General features: G+C 36.8%; 1 protein-coding gene across 1 annotated transcript in view; it reads left to right on the plus strand.

Annotated features, from left to right (window-relative positions):
• Window positions 1-20,522, plus strand: part of CNTN5 (contactin 5) — a 1,403,535-nt gene that overhangs the window by 1,350,561 nt on the left and 32,452 nt on the right. Inside the window, exons 20-21 of the mRNA XM_057553585.1 lie at window positions 1,780-2,014; window positions 18,828-18,937. Of these exons, the coding sequence (XP_057409568.1) occupies window positions 1,780-2,014; window positions 18,828-18,937 (345 nt within the window). The remainder of the gene's footprint in view (window positions 1-1,779; window positions 2,015-18,827; window positions 18,938-20,522) is intronic.

Raw genomic sequence — 20,522 nt, forward strand, 5'->3', positions numbered from 1 at the left:
CAATTGAATAGCATCCTTGACATTTTTGGAGGCTAAAACTATTGAGGTTTTTCTGGAGTAGTGACTGGGTTAGCTCATTTATCCCGTACAACTATCCTATTAGTGGGGATAATTTTCCTTGTTTTACAAATTATGAAACTGATGCACAGTTTGAGTACTTTCCTGAGAAGCAGTAGAATTGGGACTTTGATTACAAAACCCTTATTCTTTTGTGTCCCTCACTGTATGACCTCCAAAATTCCTTCTGTCAAAAGAAAGGAACAAGGGAGAAAGAGTGTGAGAGGTACATTTATTTTCCATAAAGCCACTTTCCTTCTTTGATGTTAACTTTATTATCAAATATAGCTATGTAGCTAACAGAACAATGTGTTAGAATATGGAGATGGAAATGCCTATTGGAGAAAACTGAACCAATCCCTGACCATCTCTAAGAACAATGATAGAATGTACAGAAACATACAGAAAAACTCCTTTCCCCAGTAAGAAATCTTCCATGAGCACATCCTCTGACCTGTTCTTCTGTTCATATGCCTCTTCTTCAATAAAACTTTAGGCCTTACTTTTGATTTCTGCAGAGGTATTAATTTCCCAATACCTGACCTTCACTGAGATCAAACCTCTCTAAACAGAATTGCCTTCCCTGCCAGTTTTATGTCTTAGTCAGCTGGGGCTGCTATAACAAAAATGCTGTAGACTGGGTGGCTTATAAACAACAGAAATTTAATTCTCACATTTCTGGAGGCTGGAAGTCTAGTTCTGGAAGGCATTGGTGGATTCAGATCTGGCAAGGGCCTGCTTCCTGGTTCATAGAACACAATTTCTCACTATGTCCTCACGTAACAGAGAGCCAAGACAAATCTCTAGATTCTGTATTACAAGGGCAATAATCTGATTCATGAGTACTCCACACTCATAGCCAAGTCACCTACCAAAAGCCCATCTCCTAATACCATCACATTGTGTTAGGAATTCATCACATGAATTGTGGGGGAGGAAGGGCTATAAACATTTAGTCTATAGTACTTTGATATAATAGGCTTTGTCTCTTTTCCTCCACTCAATACATAGTTTTTTCCTCAAATCAAAATTCAAAATAAGAAAATGTAGCAAATGTTTATTGTGTATCTATTTGTCAAATATTGCACTAGGCAATGTCTGGTAACTGCTCCACTGACTAACTAGTTAATCACAATTACTATTTTCTGTGGTGTGCAATTGATGCTCATTTAACAAATTTAAATGTAAGCCATGGAGTACAAGTCTCCTGAAAAAATTCTGTATTCTAATTTTTTCATATGTTAGTAAAGCACAGCAGTAATTGAGAAAAACCCTAGAAGAAAGGTCTTACATTAATTTCACCGAGATTTTCTGTGCAAAGTCCTCTGCAGAGCATTACCAGTGGCAAGATTCTCCTGACCACCAGACGGTATGACAGTTTTCCCCAACATATTACATTCTAGTGTGGAATCCAAGGACCTTTGTTTCATATACATGACTAATTGGAGCAAATTTGTTTCACTTCAAGAGTTTTCAATATTCCTGATACTTTTCTTAAATACCAACTGATACCATTTAATTTTTTAATCTTATACCTTTAAAGCCTTTTAAATTTCCAGTGACTGCCAAGCTATTGTTCTATGTTGGCTTCCAATGTAATATAAAGATTGGAGAGTCTCTATTGCTCTAGTTATCCATAATTTTTAAAAATTTAAAGATTGGAAAGAGTGGGGGTTTTGATCAATTATTTTCCTGATATTTAATTGCATTTTTCTTCTCTAGCCAGTATCGGAAGAGTTTCAGAATGGGGAAGGCTTTGGCTATATTGTGGCTTTCCGACCCAATGGAACACGTGGCTGGAAGGAAAAAATGGTGACATCTTCTGAAGCTTCAAAATTCATTTATCGAGATGAAAGTGTCCCTCCTCTTACTCCCTTTGAAGTGAAGGTTGGCGTTTATAACAATAAAGGAGATGGACCTTTCAGTCAAATTGTGGTCATATGTTCAGCTGAAGGAGGTAAGTTTTTTTTATGCTTATTATTTTCATTTAACATATTAATATTTTATTTTGGTACATGAATGTGACACTACTGTAATATATTAGATAATACAGGTACACCAAAAGCGAAAATAAAACTTACCCACAGTCTCACTACACTTTTTAGATATATTTTTCCAAAATTTTTTCCAAATAATTCAATAATTAATTCCAAATAATTTCAATTTTTATTGAAAAAAATTGATCATTCCATATACTTTGCTTTATGTTCTTCACTCCCTGATGATGTATGGCAAATATCTTTCCATGACAATAACAATATTAGTAATGCCTGTAGAATATTCTCTGGATGGATGGACATTTAACCATTCTTCTCTGTTTTGCAATTTAGATCATTTTCTATTTTAATCTTATTCTAATTTAAATTTAGAAATTTAAATAATTTCTATTTTAATTGAAAATTCTAACTTATGTGAAATAAATTTAAATAAAGACTCCAATAACTATTCATTACTAACCTCATACACAAAACAGTGGACTGATACAGAAGTATCAGACAGGATTTTTTGTTTGAAGCTTTTCACACATGGTATCATTAAATCCTCACAACAATCTTGTCTAATAGGCATTATTATCCCCATTGTAGAGAAAGAGAAATTGAAGTTCAGAAAAGTTAAGGAACTTGTTAAAAAAAGTTAAATAGTTTCTAATTGAGAATTAAACTCAGTCCTTTCAATCATTAAATCCTTGATTTGTCTATAACAAGCTGCCTTCATATGTATAACCTCATTTAATTCTCAGTATAAAACTACTAGGTAGGCAGGACCTAGGCAGGAAACCCATTTTACAGATCAGTAAACTGTAAATCTGTGACTTATTCATGGTTACAGTCAACAGGTGGTAGTGCTAGAGGGCAAACTCAGCTTCCTACATCAAAATTCTTGGTTCTTTCAAGTTTTAATACAAAAATGCATTTTCTGAGTGAGAGAAAGCTTGATAGAGTTAACTCCCTAAAGTTAGCTTTTCTGCACAGTCCTTCTTCAATTCAAGTACACAATTTCAATTGGCCCTGCAAGTAAATAAAATGCCTTACAGTCCCTAAACCTGACAGAAGACTGAGCTAATGTTCCACCAAAGGCAGCACACATTTGACCTTCCAAATAATTATTGTTTTCTCATAAACTGACACTTTAGCTTCCTTTGTGCCCACATTTGTGACTTGAATAGCTTAAGAGAATTATCAATCTTTTTGGTATGGGGAATTCATGGCAGGGGAAATAAGTAAGGTCATTTGAATACTGAAGCACAAAGGTAGTGTCTGATTTATATAAAATGTAATTTTTCAGCACTAGCTGCCTTGTATTTTATGACATAGAGCCAAATTTTGAAGCAGAAGTAGAAAGTTTTTCCTAGTATAAGAATGAACAGGAAAGTGAAGAATCAAGTAAAAATAAGGAATCATAGGTGTTCTGGTGAGATATTCACGCACTTAGCATCTCAAGATTCTGATGCTTTTTCAGATAGTATAGCCAGTCTCCACATTACTTATATTAACTCTTACAATCAAATATGAGATAGGAGTCTCAAGCTGAAATCTATTTTGCAGGAAACTGAGACTCAGAGAGGGTAAGTAACATGTTCAAATCAACCCAGTAAATAACAAAAGTTGTAAGTAACTGTAATAAGTGACAGGGCTGGGATTTGAACACAGGTCTGTATGACTCCAAAGCTAATGCTTTTAATCACTACCCTATACCTTCTCATCAGGAGTGTCTTTAACAATAATTTTTCGTTATTGTATTATGTTAGTGTATATAATAATAATATTTTACATCATTTGTTACTCTGATATCTGTTTTGAAGTACATGTTTTATTCAGGAAGTGCATATTCTTGTGGTTTTAATTTATTTAACCTAACTATAAAGCACACGGTCCCAAATGTCACGTGAGATGAATTGGAGAGGTGTGTACATGCTTCATATGGTAACACCAGTGTTGCCTTTAAGAAATCCAGATTTGTACGTTCCGTCAACCTTTGCTTTAAAATTAAATTATAGCAGCCACCATGGGTTGTTTATACTCTGTTTTCTTAAACTTGAAATGGCTTGCCTTTAGAGATTTCTCTTTCCAGCTAGATTGGAAATATGCATATTTTCTTTCAAAGACACTGAGGTTTTTGCTGTGACATATTTCATAGTAACACTTCATTTACTTTGGTGGACTGAAATATGAAAGATACCAGGCAAATTAAATCTGAATAGAGGGAGGAGCTTCAAGATGGTGGAGGAGTGAGGCGTGGAGATTGCCTTCCTCCCCACAAATGCATCAGAATTACATCTACAAGTGGAACAACTCCTACCGAACACCTACTGAATGCTGGCAGAAGACCTCAGAACTCCCAAAGGCAAGAAACTCCCACGTAACTGGGTAGGGCAAAAGAAAAAAGCAAAAAACAAAGACAAAAGAATAAGGATGGAACCTGCACCTCTGGGAGGGAGCTGTGAAGGAGGAAAAGTTTCACACAATAGGAAGCCCCTTCACTGGTGGGGACAGGGGATGGTGGGGGGAATCTGCAGAGCCACAGAGGAGAGCACAGCAATAGGGGTGCAGAGGGCAAAGCAGAGAGATTCCCGCATAGAGGATCAGTGTTGACTGGCACTCACCAGCCCGAGAGACTTCTCTGCTCACCCGCTGGCCAAGTCAGGTGGGGGCTGGGCACTGAGGCTCGGGCTTTGGAGGTCAGATCCCAGGGAGAGGACTGGAGTTGGCTGCGTGAACACAGCCTGAAGGGGGCTAGTGCACCATAGCTAGCCAGGAGGGAGTCCGGGGAAAAGTCTGGACCTGCCTAAGAGGCAACAAGACCATTGTTTCAGGGTGCACAAGCAGAGGGGATTCAGAGCACCACCTGCCTAAATGAGCTCCAGAGACGGGCATGAGCCACGGCTATCCGCATGGACCCCAGAGACGGGCATGAAACACTAAGGCTGCTGCTGCTGCCACCAAGAAGGCTGTGTGCAAGCACAGGTCACTATCCACACATCCCCTCCCGGGAGCCAGTGCAGCCCACCACTGCCAGGGTCCCGTGATCCAGGGACAACTTCCCCGGGAGAACACATGGCACGCCTTATGCTGTTGCAACGTCATGCCGCCCTCTGCCTCCACAGCCTCGCCCTGCATTCCATACCCCTCCCTCCCCTGGCCTGAGTGAGCCAGAGCCCCCTAATCAGCTGCAACTTTAACCCTGTCCTGTCTGAGCGAAGAAGAGATGGCCTCAGGTGACCTACATGCAGAGGTGGAACCAAATCCAAAGCTGAACCCTGGGAACTGTGCGAACAAAGAAGAGAAAGGGAAATCTCCCCCAGAAGCCTCAGGAGCAGCGGATTAAATCTCCACAATCAACTTAGTGTACTCTGCATCTCTGGAATACCTGAATAAACAAAGAATTATCTCAAAATTGAGGCAGTAGACTTTGGGAACCACCATATATATATATATATATATATATATATATATATATATATATATATATTTTTTTTTTTTTTTTCCTTTTTCTCTTTTTGTGAGTGTGTATGTGTATGCTTCTGTGTGTGATTTTGTCTGTATAGCTTTGCTTTTACCATCTGTCTTAGGGTTCTGTCTCTTCATTTTTTTGTTTTGTTTTGTTTTCCATTTAGTATAGTTTTTAGCACTTGTTATCATTGGTGGATTTGTTTTCTTGGTTTGGTGGCTCTCTTCTTTCTTCCTTTCTTTTTTTATTACTTTTTAAATTTCCTTTTATTTTTAATAATTTTTTTATTTTAGTAACTTTATTTTATTTTTTTTTTCATTCTTTCTTTTTTTCTCTGAGCCGTGTGGCTGACAAGGTCTTGGTGCTCCAGCCAGGTATCAGGCCTGTGCCTCTGAAGTGGGAGAGATGAGTTAAGAACATTGGTCCACCAGTGAGCTCCAGGATCCACGTAATATCAAACACCCAAAGATCTCCCAGAGATCTCTATCTCAACACTAAGACCCAGCTCCACTCAACAACTACCAAGCTACAGTCCTGCACACCCTATGCCAAACAACAAGCAAGACAGGAACACGACCCCACCCATTAGCAGAGAGGTGGCCTAAAATCATAATAAGGTCACAGACAACCCAAAACATACCACCGAATGTAGTCCTGCCCACCAGAAAGACAATATCCAGCCTCATCTACCAGAACACAGGCACTAGGCCCCTCCACCAGGAAGTCTACACAACCCACTGAACCAACCTTAGCCACTGGGGACAGATGGCAAAAACAACAGGAACTACGAACCTGCAGCCTGCGAAAAGGAGACCCCAAACACAGTAAGTTAAGCAAAATGAGAAGACAGAGAAACACACAGCAGATGAAGGAGCAAGGTAAAAACCCACCAGACCAACCAAATGAAGAGGACATAGGCAGTCTACCTGAAAAAGAATTCAGATTAATGATAGTAAAGATGATCCAAAGTCTTGGAAATAGAAAGGAGAAAATACAAGAAACGATTAACAAGGACCAAGAAGAGCTAAAGAGCAAACAAACAATGATGAACAACACAATAAATGAAATTAAAAATTCTCTAGAAGGAATCAATAGCAGAATAACTGAGGCAGAAGAACGGATAAGTGACCTGGAAGATAAAATAGTGAAAATAACTACTGCAGAGCAGAATAAACAAAAAAGAATGAAAAGAATTGAGCACAGTCTCAGAGACCTCTGAAACAGGATTAAATGCACCAACATTCGAATTATAGGGGTCCCAAAAGAAGAAGAGAAAAAGAAAGGGACTGAGAAAATATTTGAAGAGATTATAGTTGAAAACTTCCCTAATATGAGAAAGGAAAGGGTCAATCAAGACCAGGAAGTGCAGAGAGTCCCATACAAGATAAATCCAAGGAGAAACATGCCAAGACATATACTAATCAAACTATCAAACATTAAATACAAAGAAAAATTTTAAAAGCAGCAAGGAAAAAAAACCCAAATAACATACAGGGGAATCCGCATAAGGTTAACAGCTGATCTTTCAGCAGAAACTCTGCAAACCAGAAGGGAGTGGAAGGACATATTTAAAGAGATGAAAGGGAAAAACCTACAACCAAGATTACACAGCAAGGATCTCATTCAGATTCGATGGAGAAATTAAAACCTTTACAGACAAGAAAAAGCTAAGAGAATTCAGCGTCACCAAACCAGCTTTACAACAAATGCTAAAGGAACTTCTCTAGGCAGGAAACAGAAGAGAAGGAAAAGACCTACGATAACAAACCCAAAACAATTAAGAAAATGATAATAAGAACATACATATCGATAACTACCTTAAAAGTAAATGGATTGAATGCTGCAACCAAAAGAAATACACTGTCTGAATGGTTACAGAAACAAGATCTGTATTATATGCTGTCTACAATAGACCCGCTTCAGACCTAGGGACACATACAGACTGAAAGTGAGGGGATGGAAAAAGATATTCCATGCAAATGGAAATCAAAAGAAAGCTGGAGTAGCAATTCTCATCTCAGACAAAATAGACTTTAAAATAAAGGCTATTAAAAGAGACAAAGAAGGACACAACATAATGATCAAGGGATCAATCCAAGAAGAAGATATAAAAATTGTAAATATTTATGCACCCAACATAAGAGCACCTCAATACATAAGGCAAATGCTAACAGCCATAAAAGGGGAAATCAACAGTAACACAATCATAGTAGGGGACTATAACACCCCACTTTCACCAATGGACAGATCATCCAAAATGAATAAGGAACACAAGCGTTAAATGATACATTAAACAAGATGGAATTAATTTATATTTATAGGACATTCCATCCAAAAAAACAGAATACACTTTCTTCTCAAGTGTTCATGACACATTCTCCAGGTCAGATCATATCCTGGGTCACAAATCAAGCCTTGGTAAATTTAAGAAAATTGAAATTGTATCAAGTATCTTTTCTGACAACAATGCTATGAGACTAGATGTCAATTACAGGAAAAAATCTGTAAAAAAAACAAACACACAGAGGCTAATCAATACACTACTAAATAACCAAGAGATCACTGAAGAAATCAAAGAGGAAATCAAAAAATACCTAGAAACAAAGGAAAATGAAAACACAATGACCCAAAACCTATGGGATGCGGCAAAAGCAGTTCTCAGAGGGAAGTTTAGAGCAATAGAATCCTACACCAAGAAACAAGAAATATCTCAAATGAACAACTGAACCTTATACCTAAAGCAATTAGAGAAAGAAGAACAAGAAAACCCCAAAGTTAGCAAAAGGAAAGAAATCATAAAGATCAGATCAGAAATAAATGAAAAAGAAATGAAGGAAACAATAGCAAAAATCAATAAAAGTAAAAGCTTGTTCTTTGAGAAGATAAACAAAATTGATAAACCATTAGCCAGACTCATCAAGAAAAAAAGGGAGAAGACAAATCAATAGAATTAGAAATTAAAAAGGAGAAGTAACAGCTGACACTGCAGAAATACAAAGGATCATGAGAGATTACTACAAGCAACTATATGCCAATAAAATAGACAACATAGAAGAAATGGACAAATTCTTAGAAAAGCACAACCTTCCAAGACTGAACCAGGAAGAAACAGAAAATATAAACAGACCAATCAAAAGCACATAAATTGAGACTGTGTTTAAAAATCTTCCAAAAAACAAAAACCCAGGACCAGATGGCTTCACAGGCGAATTCTATGGAACAATTAAAGAAGAACTAACACCTATTCTTCTCAAACTCTTCCAAGATATACCAGACTGAGGAACACTCCCAAACTCATTCTAGGAAGCCACCATCACTCTGATACCAAAACCAGACAAAGATGTCACAAAGAAAGAAAACTACAGGCCAATATCAATGATGAACATGGAGGCAAAAATCCTCAACAAAACACTAGCGTACAGAGTCCAACATCACATTAAAAATCACACACCATGATCAAGTGGGGTTTATCCCAGGAATGCAAGGATTCTTCAGTATACACAAATCAATCAATGTGATACACCATATTAACAAATTGAAGGATAAAAACCATATGATCATCTCAATAGATACAGAAAAACTTTTGACAAAATTCAACACCCACTTATGATAAAACCCTCCAGAAAATAGGCATAGAGGGAACTTACCTCAACATAATAAAGGCCATATATGACAAACTCACAGCCAACATCATTCTCAATGGTGAAAAACTGAAAACATTTCCACTAACATCAGGAACAAGACAAGGTTGCCCACTCTCACCACTATTATTCAACATAGTTTAGGATATTTTAGCCACAGCAATCTGAGAAGAAAAAGAAATCAAAGGAATACAAATCAGAAAAGAAGAAGTAAAGCTGTCACTGTTTGCAGATGACATGATACTATACATAGAGAATCCTAAAGATGCTACCGGAAAACTTCTAGAGCTAATCAGTGACTTTGGTAAGGTAGCAGGATACAAAATTAATGCACAGAAATCTCTTGCATTCCTATACACCAACGACAAAAAATCTGAAAGAGAAATTAAGGAAACACTCCCATTTGCCATTGCAACAAAAAGAATAAAATACCTAGGAAAAAACCTACCTAGGGAGACAAAAGACCTGTATGCAGAAAACTATAAGACACTGATGAAAGAAATTAAAGATGATACAAACAGATGGAGAGATATTCTATGTTCTTGGATTGGAAGAATCAACATTGTGAAAATGACTATACTACTCAAAGCAATCTACAGGTTCAGTGCAATCCCTATCAAACTACCAGTGGCATTTTTCACAGAACTAGAACAAAAAAAGTCACAATTTATATGGAAACAAAAAAGACCCTGAAGAGCTAAAGCAATCTTGAGGAAGAAAAATGGAGCTGGAGGAATCAGACTCCCTGACTTCAGACTATACTACAAAGCTACAGAAATCAAGACAGCATGGTACTGGCACAAAAACAGAAATATAGATCAGTGGAACAGGATTGAAAGCCCAAATATAAACCCACACACAAATGCTTACCTTATTTCTGATAAAGGAAGCAAGACTATACGGTGGAGAAAAGACAGCCTGTTCAATGAGTGGTGCTGGGAAAACTGGACAGCTACATGTAAAAGAATGAAATTAGAACACTCCCTAACACCATACACAAAAATAAACTCAAAATGGATTAAAGACCTAAATGTAAGGCCAGACACTATCAAACTCTTAGGGGAAAACATAGACAGAACACTCTATGACATAAATCACAGCAAGATCATTTTTGACCAACCTCCTAGAGAAATGGAAATAAAAACAAAAATAAACAAATGGGACCTAATGAAACTTAAAAGCTTTTGCACAGCAAAGGAAACCATAAACAAGGCAAAAAGACAGCCCTCAGAATTGGAGAAAATATTTGCAAATGAAGCAACTGACAAAGGATTAATCTCCAAAATTTGCAAGCAGCACATGCAGCTCAATATCTAAAAAACAAACAACCCAATCCAAAAATGGGCAGAAGACCTAAATAGACATTTCTCCAAAGAAGATATACAGATAGCCAACAAACATATGAAAGAATGCTCAACATCACTAATCAACAGAGAAATGCAAATCAAAACTACAATGAGGTATCACCTCACAACAGTCAGAATAGTCATCCTTAAAAAATTGACAAAGTATAAATGCTAGAGAGGGTGTGGAGAAAAGGGAACCGTCTTGCACTGTTGGTGGGAATGTAAATTGATATAGCCACTATGGAGAACAGTATGGAGGTTCCTTAAAAAACTAAAAATAGAACTACCATATGACCCAGCACTCCTACTACTGGCCATATACCCTGAGAAAACCATAATTCAAAAAGAGTCATGTACCCCAATATTCATTGCAGCACTATTTACAATAGCCAGGACATGGAAGCAGCCTATGTGTCCATCGATTGATGAATGGGTAAAGAAGATGTGGCACATATGTACAATGGAATATTACTCAGCCATGAAAAGAAAGGAAATTGAGTTATTTGTAGTGAGGTTGATGGACCTGGAGTCTGTCATACAGAGTGAAGTAAGTCAGAAAGGGAAAACAAGTACCGTATGCTAACACATATATATGGAATCTAAAATAAAAAAGTGGTTCTGGGGCTTCCCTGGTGGCGCAGTGGTTGAGAATCTGCCTGCCAATGCAGGGGACACGGGTTTGAGCCCTGGTCTGGGAGGATCCCACATGCCACGGTGCAACTCGGCCCGTGAGCCGCAATTACTGAGCCTGCGCGTCTGGAGCCTGTGCTCGGCAACTAGAGGCCACGATGGTGAGAGGCCCACGCACCGCGATGAAGAGTGGCCCCCGCACCGCGATGAAGAGTGGCCCCCGCTTGCCACAACTAGAGAAAGCCCTCGCACAGAAACAAGGACCCAACAAAGCCATACATACATACATACATACATACATAAAAAGAATGTAAGCAGACAAGAATAGCATTAAAAAAAATTAAAAATTAAAAAAATTAAAAAAAAAAAAAAGAAGTGGTTCTGAACAACCTAGGGCCAGGACAGGAATAGAGATGTAGACATAGAGAGTGGACTTGAGAACACTGGGAGGGGTAAGGGTAAGCTGGGACGAAGTGAGAGAGTGGCATGGACAAATATACACTACCAAATGTAAAATAGATAGCTAGTGGGAAGCAGCCGCCCAGCACTGGGAGATCAGTGCAGTGCTTTGTGACCACCTAGAAGGGTGGAATAGGGAGGGTGGGAGGGAGATGCAAGAGGGAGGAGATATGGGGATATATGTATACATATAGTTGATTCACTTTGTTATAAAGCAGAAACTAACACACCATTGTAAGGCAGTTATACTCCAATAAATATGTCAAAATAAAAAAAATCTGAATAGAGTCTGCCTTTGTTCTGACAACAAAATTCAAACATATATTAGCATTTGCTCACTAATTAAATGTACTAATTTGGAACTTCATGTGTAAATATTAATAAAGTTTTAGCACCATTAAATTGTGTTAAACACGAAAAGCAGGACCATGGAAGGAAGAGAGAGCATTTGCTTAGGGTAAGCGGAGCTTGAGTTTCAAGCTCAGACTAACTGTAAGGTCTTGGGCATTTTTTTCACCCTTCTGAGCCTTACCTTCCTCCACTCTAAAAATGAAAATCTAGAACTAGAACATCCCTGGACACCATTACAAATCTAAGACTAAAATTTTGTCAATTTATTCTACATTCTGAAATATTCTTTTAAATTTTAATTGTCCCAGTATAGGCAATAATAACAGATCGACTTTTGCTCTATAATAAAAAGAGGGAAACCAACATCCTTTTTAGCCACTTGGCAAACTGCTTTACTTGAAAAGGAGTGAACATTTTCAAGATTGAACCATTTTTAAAAAGAGTCAAGGCCTGTAATAAACTGACAAAATAATATATCATGCTCATGCCAGAGCGGGGGCCTCCCTTCCATGTCTGTGGATGTTCACAGAGATTCACAGTGAGCCTTTGTCATCATACTCTTGCCCAAAGCCCAGCTGATCTGGTTGAGACTGTATTTCTCCATAGACCACTTCTGTTTCTTTTTTCTTCCATTAACCTAGTCCACCTGTCCTCTGTATTCTTAGATAAAGCAAAGAACAAGAGCAGAGGGACTGGCTTTCTATCTCTGTTTATGGGCATAGTTCTTTCCCTTCATATCATGATACAGCTACGCACCTAGAGTACCATGGAGAAGGTACCAACCTTTCACAGCTGACATCAAGACATGAAGAGAAATGTGCCAGATGCCATATCAAATGCAGCCATGTTGTTTGGAGAGAAGCACAGAACACAAGGACTTCAAGGCACACCTGACAGTACTAGTTCCCAACCCATTTCCCACTGGCACATTGACAATGGATGACATTTGCATCCAGAACACACTTCCATAAGTGCTTGTGTGCATTCCCCATACCTCTATGTTTTCCTTTTCCTCTCAAGAAACCTATTGGGATGCAAGTGAGAAGTACATTATTGAAGGGAAAACCTTGAATGGAATCTGTTATAGAAGGATTCATCATTTATACGTATAGATACTTAGTAAATCACTTGGGAAATAACCTTGACTCTTGACACTCGGAGGTTGACTATTGCCCTAAAGTACTGTCAGAAAATCTCCAAATGGTTTTTCTGCTAACACCCTTGAGACTTTGAAACCTTTCAAGGTTTCCACAACAGAAGTAATCCCGAATGGCTCTGTCAGTGACAAGCAACATTCGACATAAACATGGGAGGAAAGAGATTTGCCTTCTGGAACTTCCATGCACCATGCACATTTATCTATACCCTTTGAACCAGGCAAAAATTATGTGCATTCTAACCCTGATTTGACTTCAGGTCTCAGGGTATGATATAATCCCATGCAATACTCTCATCTTGGAAACAATTCTATTTTTTTAAAGAATAACAAAGTTCCAACATAATTGATTTTAAAGTGCATGGTATAAGTGATAAAAAGCAATATTTCTAACATGAGAAATCAAATCGGCCTTCATTTCCATATTTCTAGAAATACTTATTAATTAAACTTACATCCATTTTTCACTTTAGATTTGGAAAGGGAAAGAACCTGAGCATTCAAATACATCTAATAGAAAAATAGAGGGAAATTCAATACAGATTAATTGTAGGTTGAAATATTTGCTTACATGTGATGTGATTTAACCTTTTCTAGTTTTTTTGGCTTTTTCCTTATATGTAAAAATATGTGGCTTTTATTTTTTTAATAAAGTCAAAAAGCTTCTCCTTGTTTGCAGAAAATGATATGCAATTATCCTCTTGCAAATTGAGCTACCACAGCTCAAATTAAAACCTGACTTTCATGAGGTGTTATTCTGCAAATCAGTCCTTAGCTGAAACTGAGCTCAGTGGGATTTATGTGAACTTGAAAATTAATAAATTGGCATATTAGTTGTAAAATACGAGGAATAATTTCCTGTCCTTGCCAGATGAGCCATTTGGATTAGTGCCTGTAAAAGTTCAGCTACAGCTGTCTTTACTGAATTTTTAAATAATGAAACCATAACCCTTCTCCCAAGGAGTTTATTAAACTGTCCTTTGATTAATGCTCTTGCCCACCCCTCCTGGGAAGTCAAACGTATAATCAATATTATAAGCACATCCCCCCATATTACTTGGAGAACTCCAGCTGCTAGGTCACTTAATACAAATGTATCATCTAAATTCATGAACATGGTAATGCTGTACAAAATTTTTAATCTAACAGGAACTGAATTCTATCAGTCAGCCTGTCCATTTCATATCCCAAGATTGGAGTGAAGGAGTCAGCCATGGCCTAATTAATATCATCATAAGTGAAAAAAAAAAAAAAAGAAATCTTTAAAAATATTTGAATCTATTAGACAAAATGCTAGTGTAATGTCAAATAAATCCCTGAATTTTCATCAAATCACCCGAGCATAACAGATAGAAGTGAGAGTGGCAAGAAGCATCCTGTGATTTACAGATCAGGAGAGTTTTAGAGATGCCTGAATATGACAAGATCTATGAGGAGCAGTGTAGCTGTGGTTCAAAATTATCAAAAATTCCATGAAATAGGAATAAAAGGAGGTGATAGTATGCCTGTGGCAGGGTTAAATAGGAGATGACGGGGATTTAGGTGGTTTCTGGCAAGACTTAGAGAGGCCAGCTGGGGATTCCAACATAAATATTCTTGAGAGAAGTTAGGTGTGGTGGGGCAAGGAGAAGAGAAAGCAGTAGGAAGAAGCACCAGGGGGGTAAACACAGATGTGTGCACAGAAGCAGAACAGTGTGGTGGTCAGGGCCTGACTGCTCCGTTCAAATCTTCTCTCCACCCTCTAGCAGCTGTGCAACTTTGGGCAAGTTGCTTAACCTCTCTGCCCCTGGATTTCCTCATCTGAAAAATGGTGACAATGATAGTAGGGTTGTTGGGAGGATTAATTGATACATTATAAAGAATTTTAAATAAGGCTTGGCATATATCAAATCTTCGATAAATGGTAGTTACTATTATTACCTTTGGTTATTCCCCCCTCATCTATTTTCTCTGTTATTTTTGTTCATTCATTTTTAATCTTATTCCATTCATTCATCTGTCAGTTATTTGGAAACAATTATGCAGCAAGAGAATTGACTATATATTCTTCTTGTAAAATCTCTTCTGCACCCCAAAACTGACCCTCAGAGGTAAAGAATGAGCCAGCTGCTTCCTTGGTGCCATTTAAAAACAACAGAAGACAGAGCACTTGAGACCTGAGTTCTACTTGGGGCTCTTTCAGAGCCAGAAGCAGAGTTCGGATAAATCAATCTGTTTCTATGTCACTTTTTTCATCTGCAAAATGAGGGCATGTTTAAATTTTCAAACTGTACCTATTATATGCAATGATATTCGTAAGTCCTTTTTCCTTTATGCAGTTAATGTAGCCTGTGCAAACTTATCACAGAGACACAAATCTTCATTGAGTCTACAATCACTAAGATGAGGGAGCAATGAGAACTGTGTGTGTGTGGCATCTAAACAATTTCACGATAGGGAGCATTCATCAAATTAACAATAAATTTCATATTTTTAAGTTTTAGAAGTAAGAGAATAATAAATATTTACAGTGAAAGAGCACTGGATTTATTACTTTGCTCCTGATGACACTTTGCCTTCTGAATCATATTATGTGATTTTACAGTAGTTTAGATTAAAAAAAAAGTTTAAAAAGCAAAAGAAAAAATGAGGACATGGATTTAAAACATAGGTTCGTAACTCAAAAGCCTATAGACGTCAGGTAAGAAATATAAATAAGTGAAGTAGTCCCAGAAGTGAGACAATAAGGACTGGTAGAGAATCTGGCAAACTAAAAAGAATATGCCCTGACTAATGGGACCAACTGCTAATTCTCATCTACCAGCACCCAAGGATTCAGACTTGGTATCCCCCTTTTTTCCCCAAAATAAGCCATAAATTTTTATTTTTAGATGGAATGTTGGAATTAATTAATTTAATAGATTATTTGGGCAAACAAAATATGGCTGAAGACCCACTGGCCATCTATGTGTGACCTTTGATCCAAGTGACTTTCTAAAATTCTTTCTAGTTGTGACTTTCCATCATTCAATTGCAATGGGATGCCCAAACAGGACAGCTAGTTCCAATTCAAAGCAGACATTCTATGATCTAGTCAGTTACTCTTGCTTGCAGACAAACTTTTTGATACACATGAAAATATTCACTGGGTAATAAACCGTACAAATTGAAACTTTTGGAAGTAAACTGAATGAGGTCACTTTTTTATATGCTTAAATTTCCAATGCAGGTCAGCATGGGTCTACTTCTGATACTATTTACATCCAGAAGGTGAAAAAAATAAAAAATGACTCTTCAATTCTTGTTTCATTTACCCTCATTCATTTAATGCAACTATAATATTTATCCCTCGAGAGTGCAACTGTGAAATGTCTTCTCATGTCTGACCTGGATTTAAAAAGCTTAGAACTTTTAAATAGAAATTAGGGTGCTGGTTTGGGAAATAATTTCTGAATATTTTTCTTCATTTTTTACTTTTTTAAAACTTTTGTTGTTCTATTTAAAAAGTACGTAAACTTGTGTAGTGCTACAGAAAGCTGAGAGAGAAATTTCTCTCTCTAGTGGTAAAGAGAGATCAAAAGGCTGCCATCCAACCACATATTTTATGATTCTGAAATTATTTATCCCCCTGCAATCTCCTTTGACAAAGATGTAATTGCCTCAATAATAAAAAAAAAGTTGAAAGAAGGCATTTGTCACACAAATCTCTGCAATGCATTCACTTAAAAGATAAGCAAAACTTCTTCCAAGTAACAAATGATATTCAAAGGGTGGTTTTCTTTGAAATAAATCATATCCTAAACCCTGGAAGTCAGATTATACACACTTAAGAACATGAGCATTTCCTTTCATTTACTTGCAAAATAAAGAATTTTAACTCCTGTTAAATAGCAATGAAAACAAATTTTGTTGCAGGTCTGCTGAACAGAATTCTAGAATGAAATAAAAGTAGAAGCTTTTCACAGTTTTTTTTTTTTTTTTTTTTTTTTTTTAAATCTGGTAGATGCACAAATAATAGGCAGTTGGAAAGTGGGATGAAGGAAACCATTGAGCAAAAGAAAATAAAAGATATTCAAAGGGCAGAATGAGAAATGACAATTTATACCATGGCAGAAACTAATGTCAGCTTCTGTGTAAAGATTAATATGAATTTACCAAAGCACTTTGAAGTAACACAAATATAGTATGTAATTTTAATGAAAGCTTTACCAAAAGAAAAATCATTGCTCAGTGCAAACATGCACCTTTGAAAAAGTCTTCTGTGTGCTTTTTTACAGTAACAAGGGTAGATGTTTTTGACTTATATTTTTCAATTAATAATATATAAAGGCTCTCTAGGTAGATATGTGGCCACCTTCCATTAGAAAAGGAAAAATCTCAGCAAATGGTTATATTGGGCTGTCCATAAAGTTCGTTCGGGTTTTTCCATAACATCTTATGGGAAACCCAAACAAAATTTTTGGCCAACTCAATAATTCCCTTTATATGACTAAGACTTAAAAATTAAAGTTAGAACTCTGCCTTTGCAGTATGGTTCCCTGAATCAAAAACAAACAAAAAAAAGTGTGTGTGTGTGTATATATATATATATATATATATATATATATATATATATATATATTTTTTTTTTTTTTTTTGTCAACAGTTTCATCTGAAGTCTTACCAGTGATATGGGGTTAGAATAAAAAAGCCTCTACAATTTTTATGGAGTAGGGGTTTTTGAAATCGACTTTGTATAGACTAGTTGAACTAACTTATGGCCTTTATTCTGCCATTTCATTTACCGTGTGTTTGTGACACAGTATTTATGATTCAGCAATGTCAGAGCTGAAAATATTTTGTTCCTCACATAGAGTACTACCTCAAATAAAGTGCACCTCTTGATGGATACCAGTCAGACATGGTGTATTTGAAAAAAAAAAAAAAAAAAAAAAAGTAGTGAGAAAGGTCACTGAGCATAGGAATGAATGAAAAGGTGGTTTTGAACAACAGCACCGAGACCTTCGGAGACTTTCCTTTTTGGTCTATATCTGTCTTAAAAGTCAATGCATGCCTTTTAAATATCATGATTCGTAACACATTCCTTACACAATCATGGAAATGTAGCTTTGTGGTTGGAACAACAAAAGAAATCTAATGAAATTTAGATTCTGTTTGTGCCTTCACAGGATAAAAAAATAAAATAAAAAATGATATTTTGTGAATGAATGTTTTAAGTGCCAAGCACCGTGCTAAATAATTTATATGTATTATTTCAATTAAAATTAACCTTAAAAGTTTATGAGCTAAGTACTCTCAATATGCCCAAATGACAGAAGACGGAACTGGAGCTCAGAAAGAGGTAAAGCAACTTGTCTGAAGGTAAGTAATTTTTTGGAAGACAAAAATCAACAACAACAGCAACAAAAAAATCCAAGCCTGACTGACTCCTAGTCCATTCTTTTGATCATTATGCTAGACTGCAGACAATTTAAGTCAGACAATGTAACTTCTCCAGAAACGTCCTAGTTAATCCAAGGATAAAGATCTTCTTTACTTGTCTTGCTAGATTTGTTATTTGTCATTGGTAAGGTACTGATGAGACTTGGACACAGTGTAGAAATCCAAAAAGAACATCTTTTTTTCTTGCTGTGCTTTTCATAATCATCACAGCACTTCATTTCAAAAATCAGATAGAAAGAAGTAACACCTGATATATTCAGGTGCAATGCTTTGGTATGCATAACTTGTGGTTTATTATTTCCATTTTCCTTCATACAGAACCCACTGCTGCTCCCACAGATGTCAAGGCTACAAGTGTGTCTGTGTCAGAGATTCTTGTTGCATGGAAACATATTAAAGAGAGTCTAGGAAGACCACAGGGATTTGAGGTATGAACAGAATTACTGAAAATAAGCCTTGTTATTTCTGTCGGCATTGTACTCTCTTGAAGAAATGGTTTGGTGACACTTCAACAGAATTACATTCCTTTGAAATTTTGCTCTATGGAAAAGAAATGAGAAATATACTATTCTACTGACATGTATTATGTTGCTCATTAGCTAGCTTATTTTTCAATATAGTAGTTTCCATAGCACTGGGCAAAGATTTAAAATAAAAAAAATTTTTAAAAAAAGAGAAAATAGACCTTTAGATAAAAAACCAGGAGCTACAGGTTGATATTTACTGGTATCCAATTTATTGGTGGTTAAAAATACTTTTTGTGTATTTCTCTCTAATAATTTAATGTATAAAACAAGTTTTCCTATTATATTGTTCATGGCAGATCATACCTCCTATACTAACTTCTCAGATTTGCTTGGAACTTAGTGATCTGTACCTATTCACTCAAATGACTTTTTGTCCTTCAAATTTTACTGTCTTTAAATATAGTCATGCCAGCCTTATAGTGGTGAACAGTTTATAACAATTCATTGACTTCAATAAAATTTTATCCTCCACATGGACTAAAGGATTGTGGGCAGTCTGTGAACTTGAGTATTCCACAAAAACAAGAGCTCTCATATAGCTCTTGTTCTTGCCTTTGCCAGTGAGGGATAGGATTAGGGGAGTAATTTATAAAATACAAAAAAGAATTAGCATCCAACTGAGGATCTTAGTTGTCTTTAAACTTTTTAATGTTTACTTTTCCTCTGTTTCAACTGCCACTAAGAGAAAATCATCTTGATTTTTAAACAATGACCGAATATAGGACTTGTATACCAACATGGTTTCCAGGCTAAAAACACATTTCTTTATTATATTTGAGTTTTCAAATAATGGCTGAGAACTATTTGATTAATATACAGCCAGCATTAAAGATTACAGTGATTAAGAGTTTATACAATCTTTCTAAGAGTTATAGCAAAGATCATTTATATGAAACCATTGCCTATACAATAGCATGCATTTATTTCTACAATCTTGCTTCAATTCATTATTTGGTGATGATTCAATATGTATCATATCAGGATTGCATGTTTGTTTTATTAAAATCTCTTTTTCTCCCTAGCCATGATGCAGGGACCATGTCTTTTCACCAGTGAATCCCAGGACTGGTAGTACTTGGCTCAGGACAGCTACAATAAATATTTGTTGAACAAATGAATATCTGTGCTTCACAATCAGCCCCTTTTGTTCCCACTGTAGAAGACATTGGGGTGGCCTGCCCTGCTCCCCTTCACTGGGCCAGGGCACCATCCCCTAGCTGCTGTGAGTGTTGGCTATGAATGGTTTTCAGCTTCCCCTCTGGAGAACTGCCCTCCACTAAGGGGTGATGCCTTACCTGAAAAGGTACCAACCCCACAATCAAGCAACCCAAGGTCAATGACTGGCTGACACTGACTGATACTGGTCCCTTGCTTCAAGGAGGAAACAACTTTATGGTGCAGTTTATGATCCAGAGCCTTTGTCATGTACATCAGGCCAAGGCTAGATCACCTGGGACCACACTCTTGCTCAGTTCTTTCTACTTCC

Source organism: Balaenoptera acutorostrata, chromosome 9, assembly GCF_949987535.1.
Source record: "Balaenoptera acutorostrata chromosome 9, mBalAcu1.1, whole genome shotgun sequence".
Taxonomy (NCBI): domain Eukaryota; kingdom Metazoa; phylum Chordata; class Mammalia; order Artiodactyla; family Balaenopteridae; genus Balaenoptera; species Balaenoptera acutorostrata.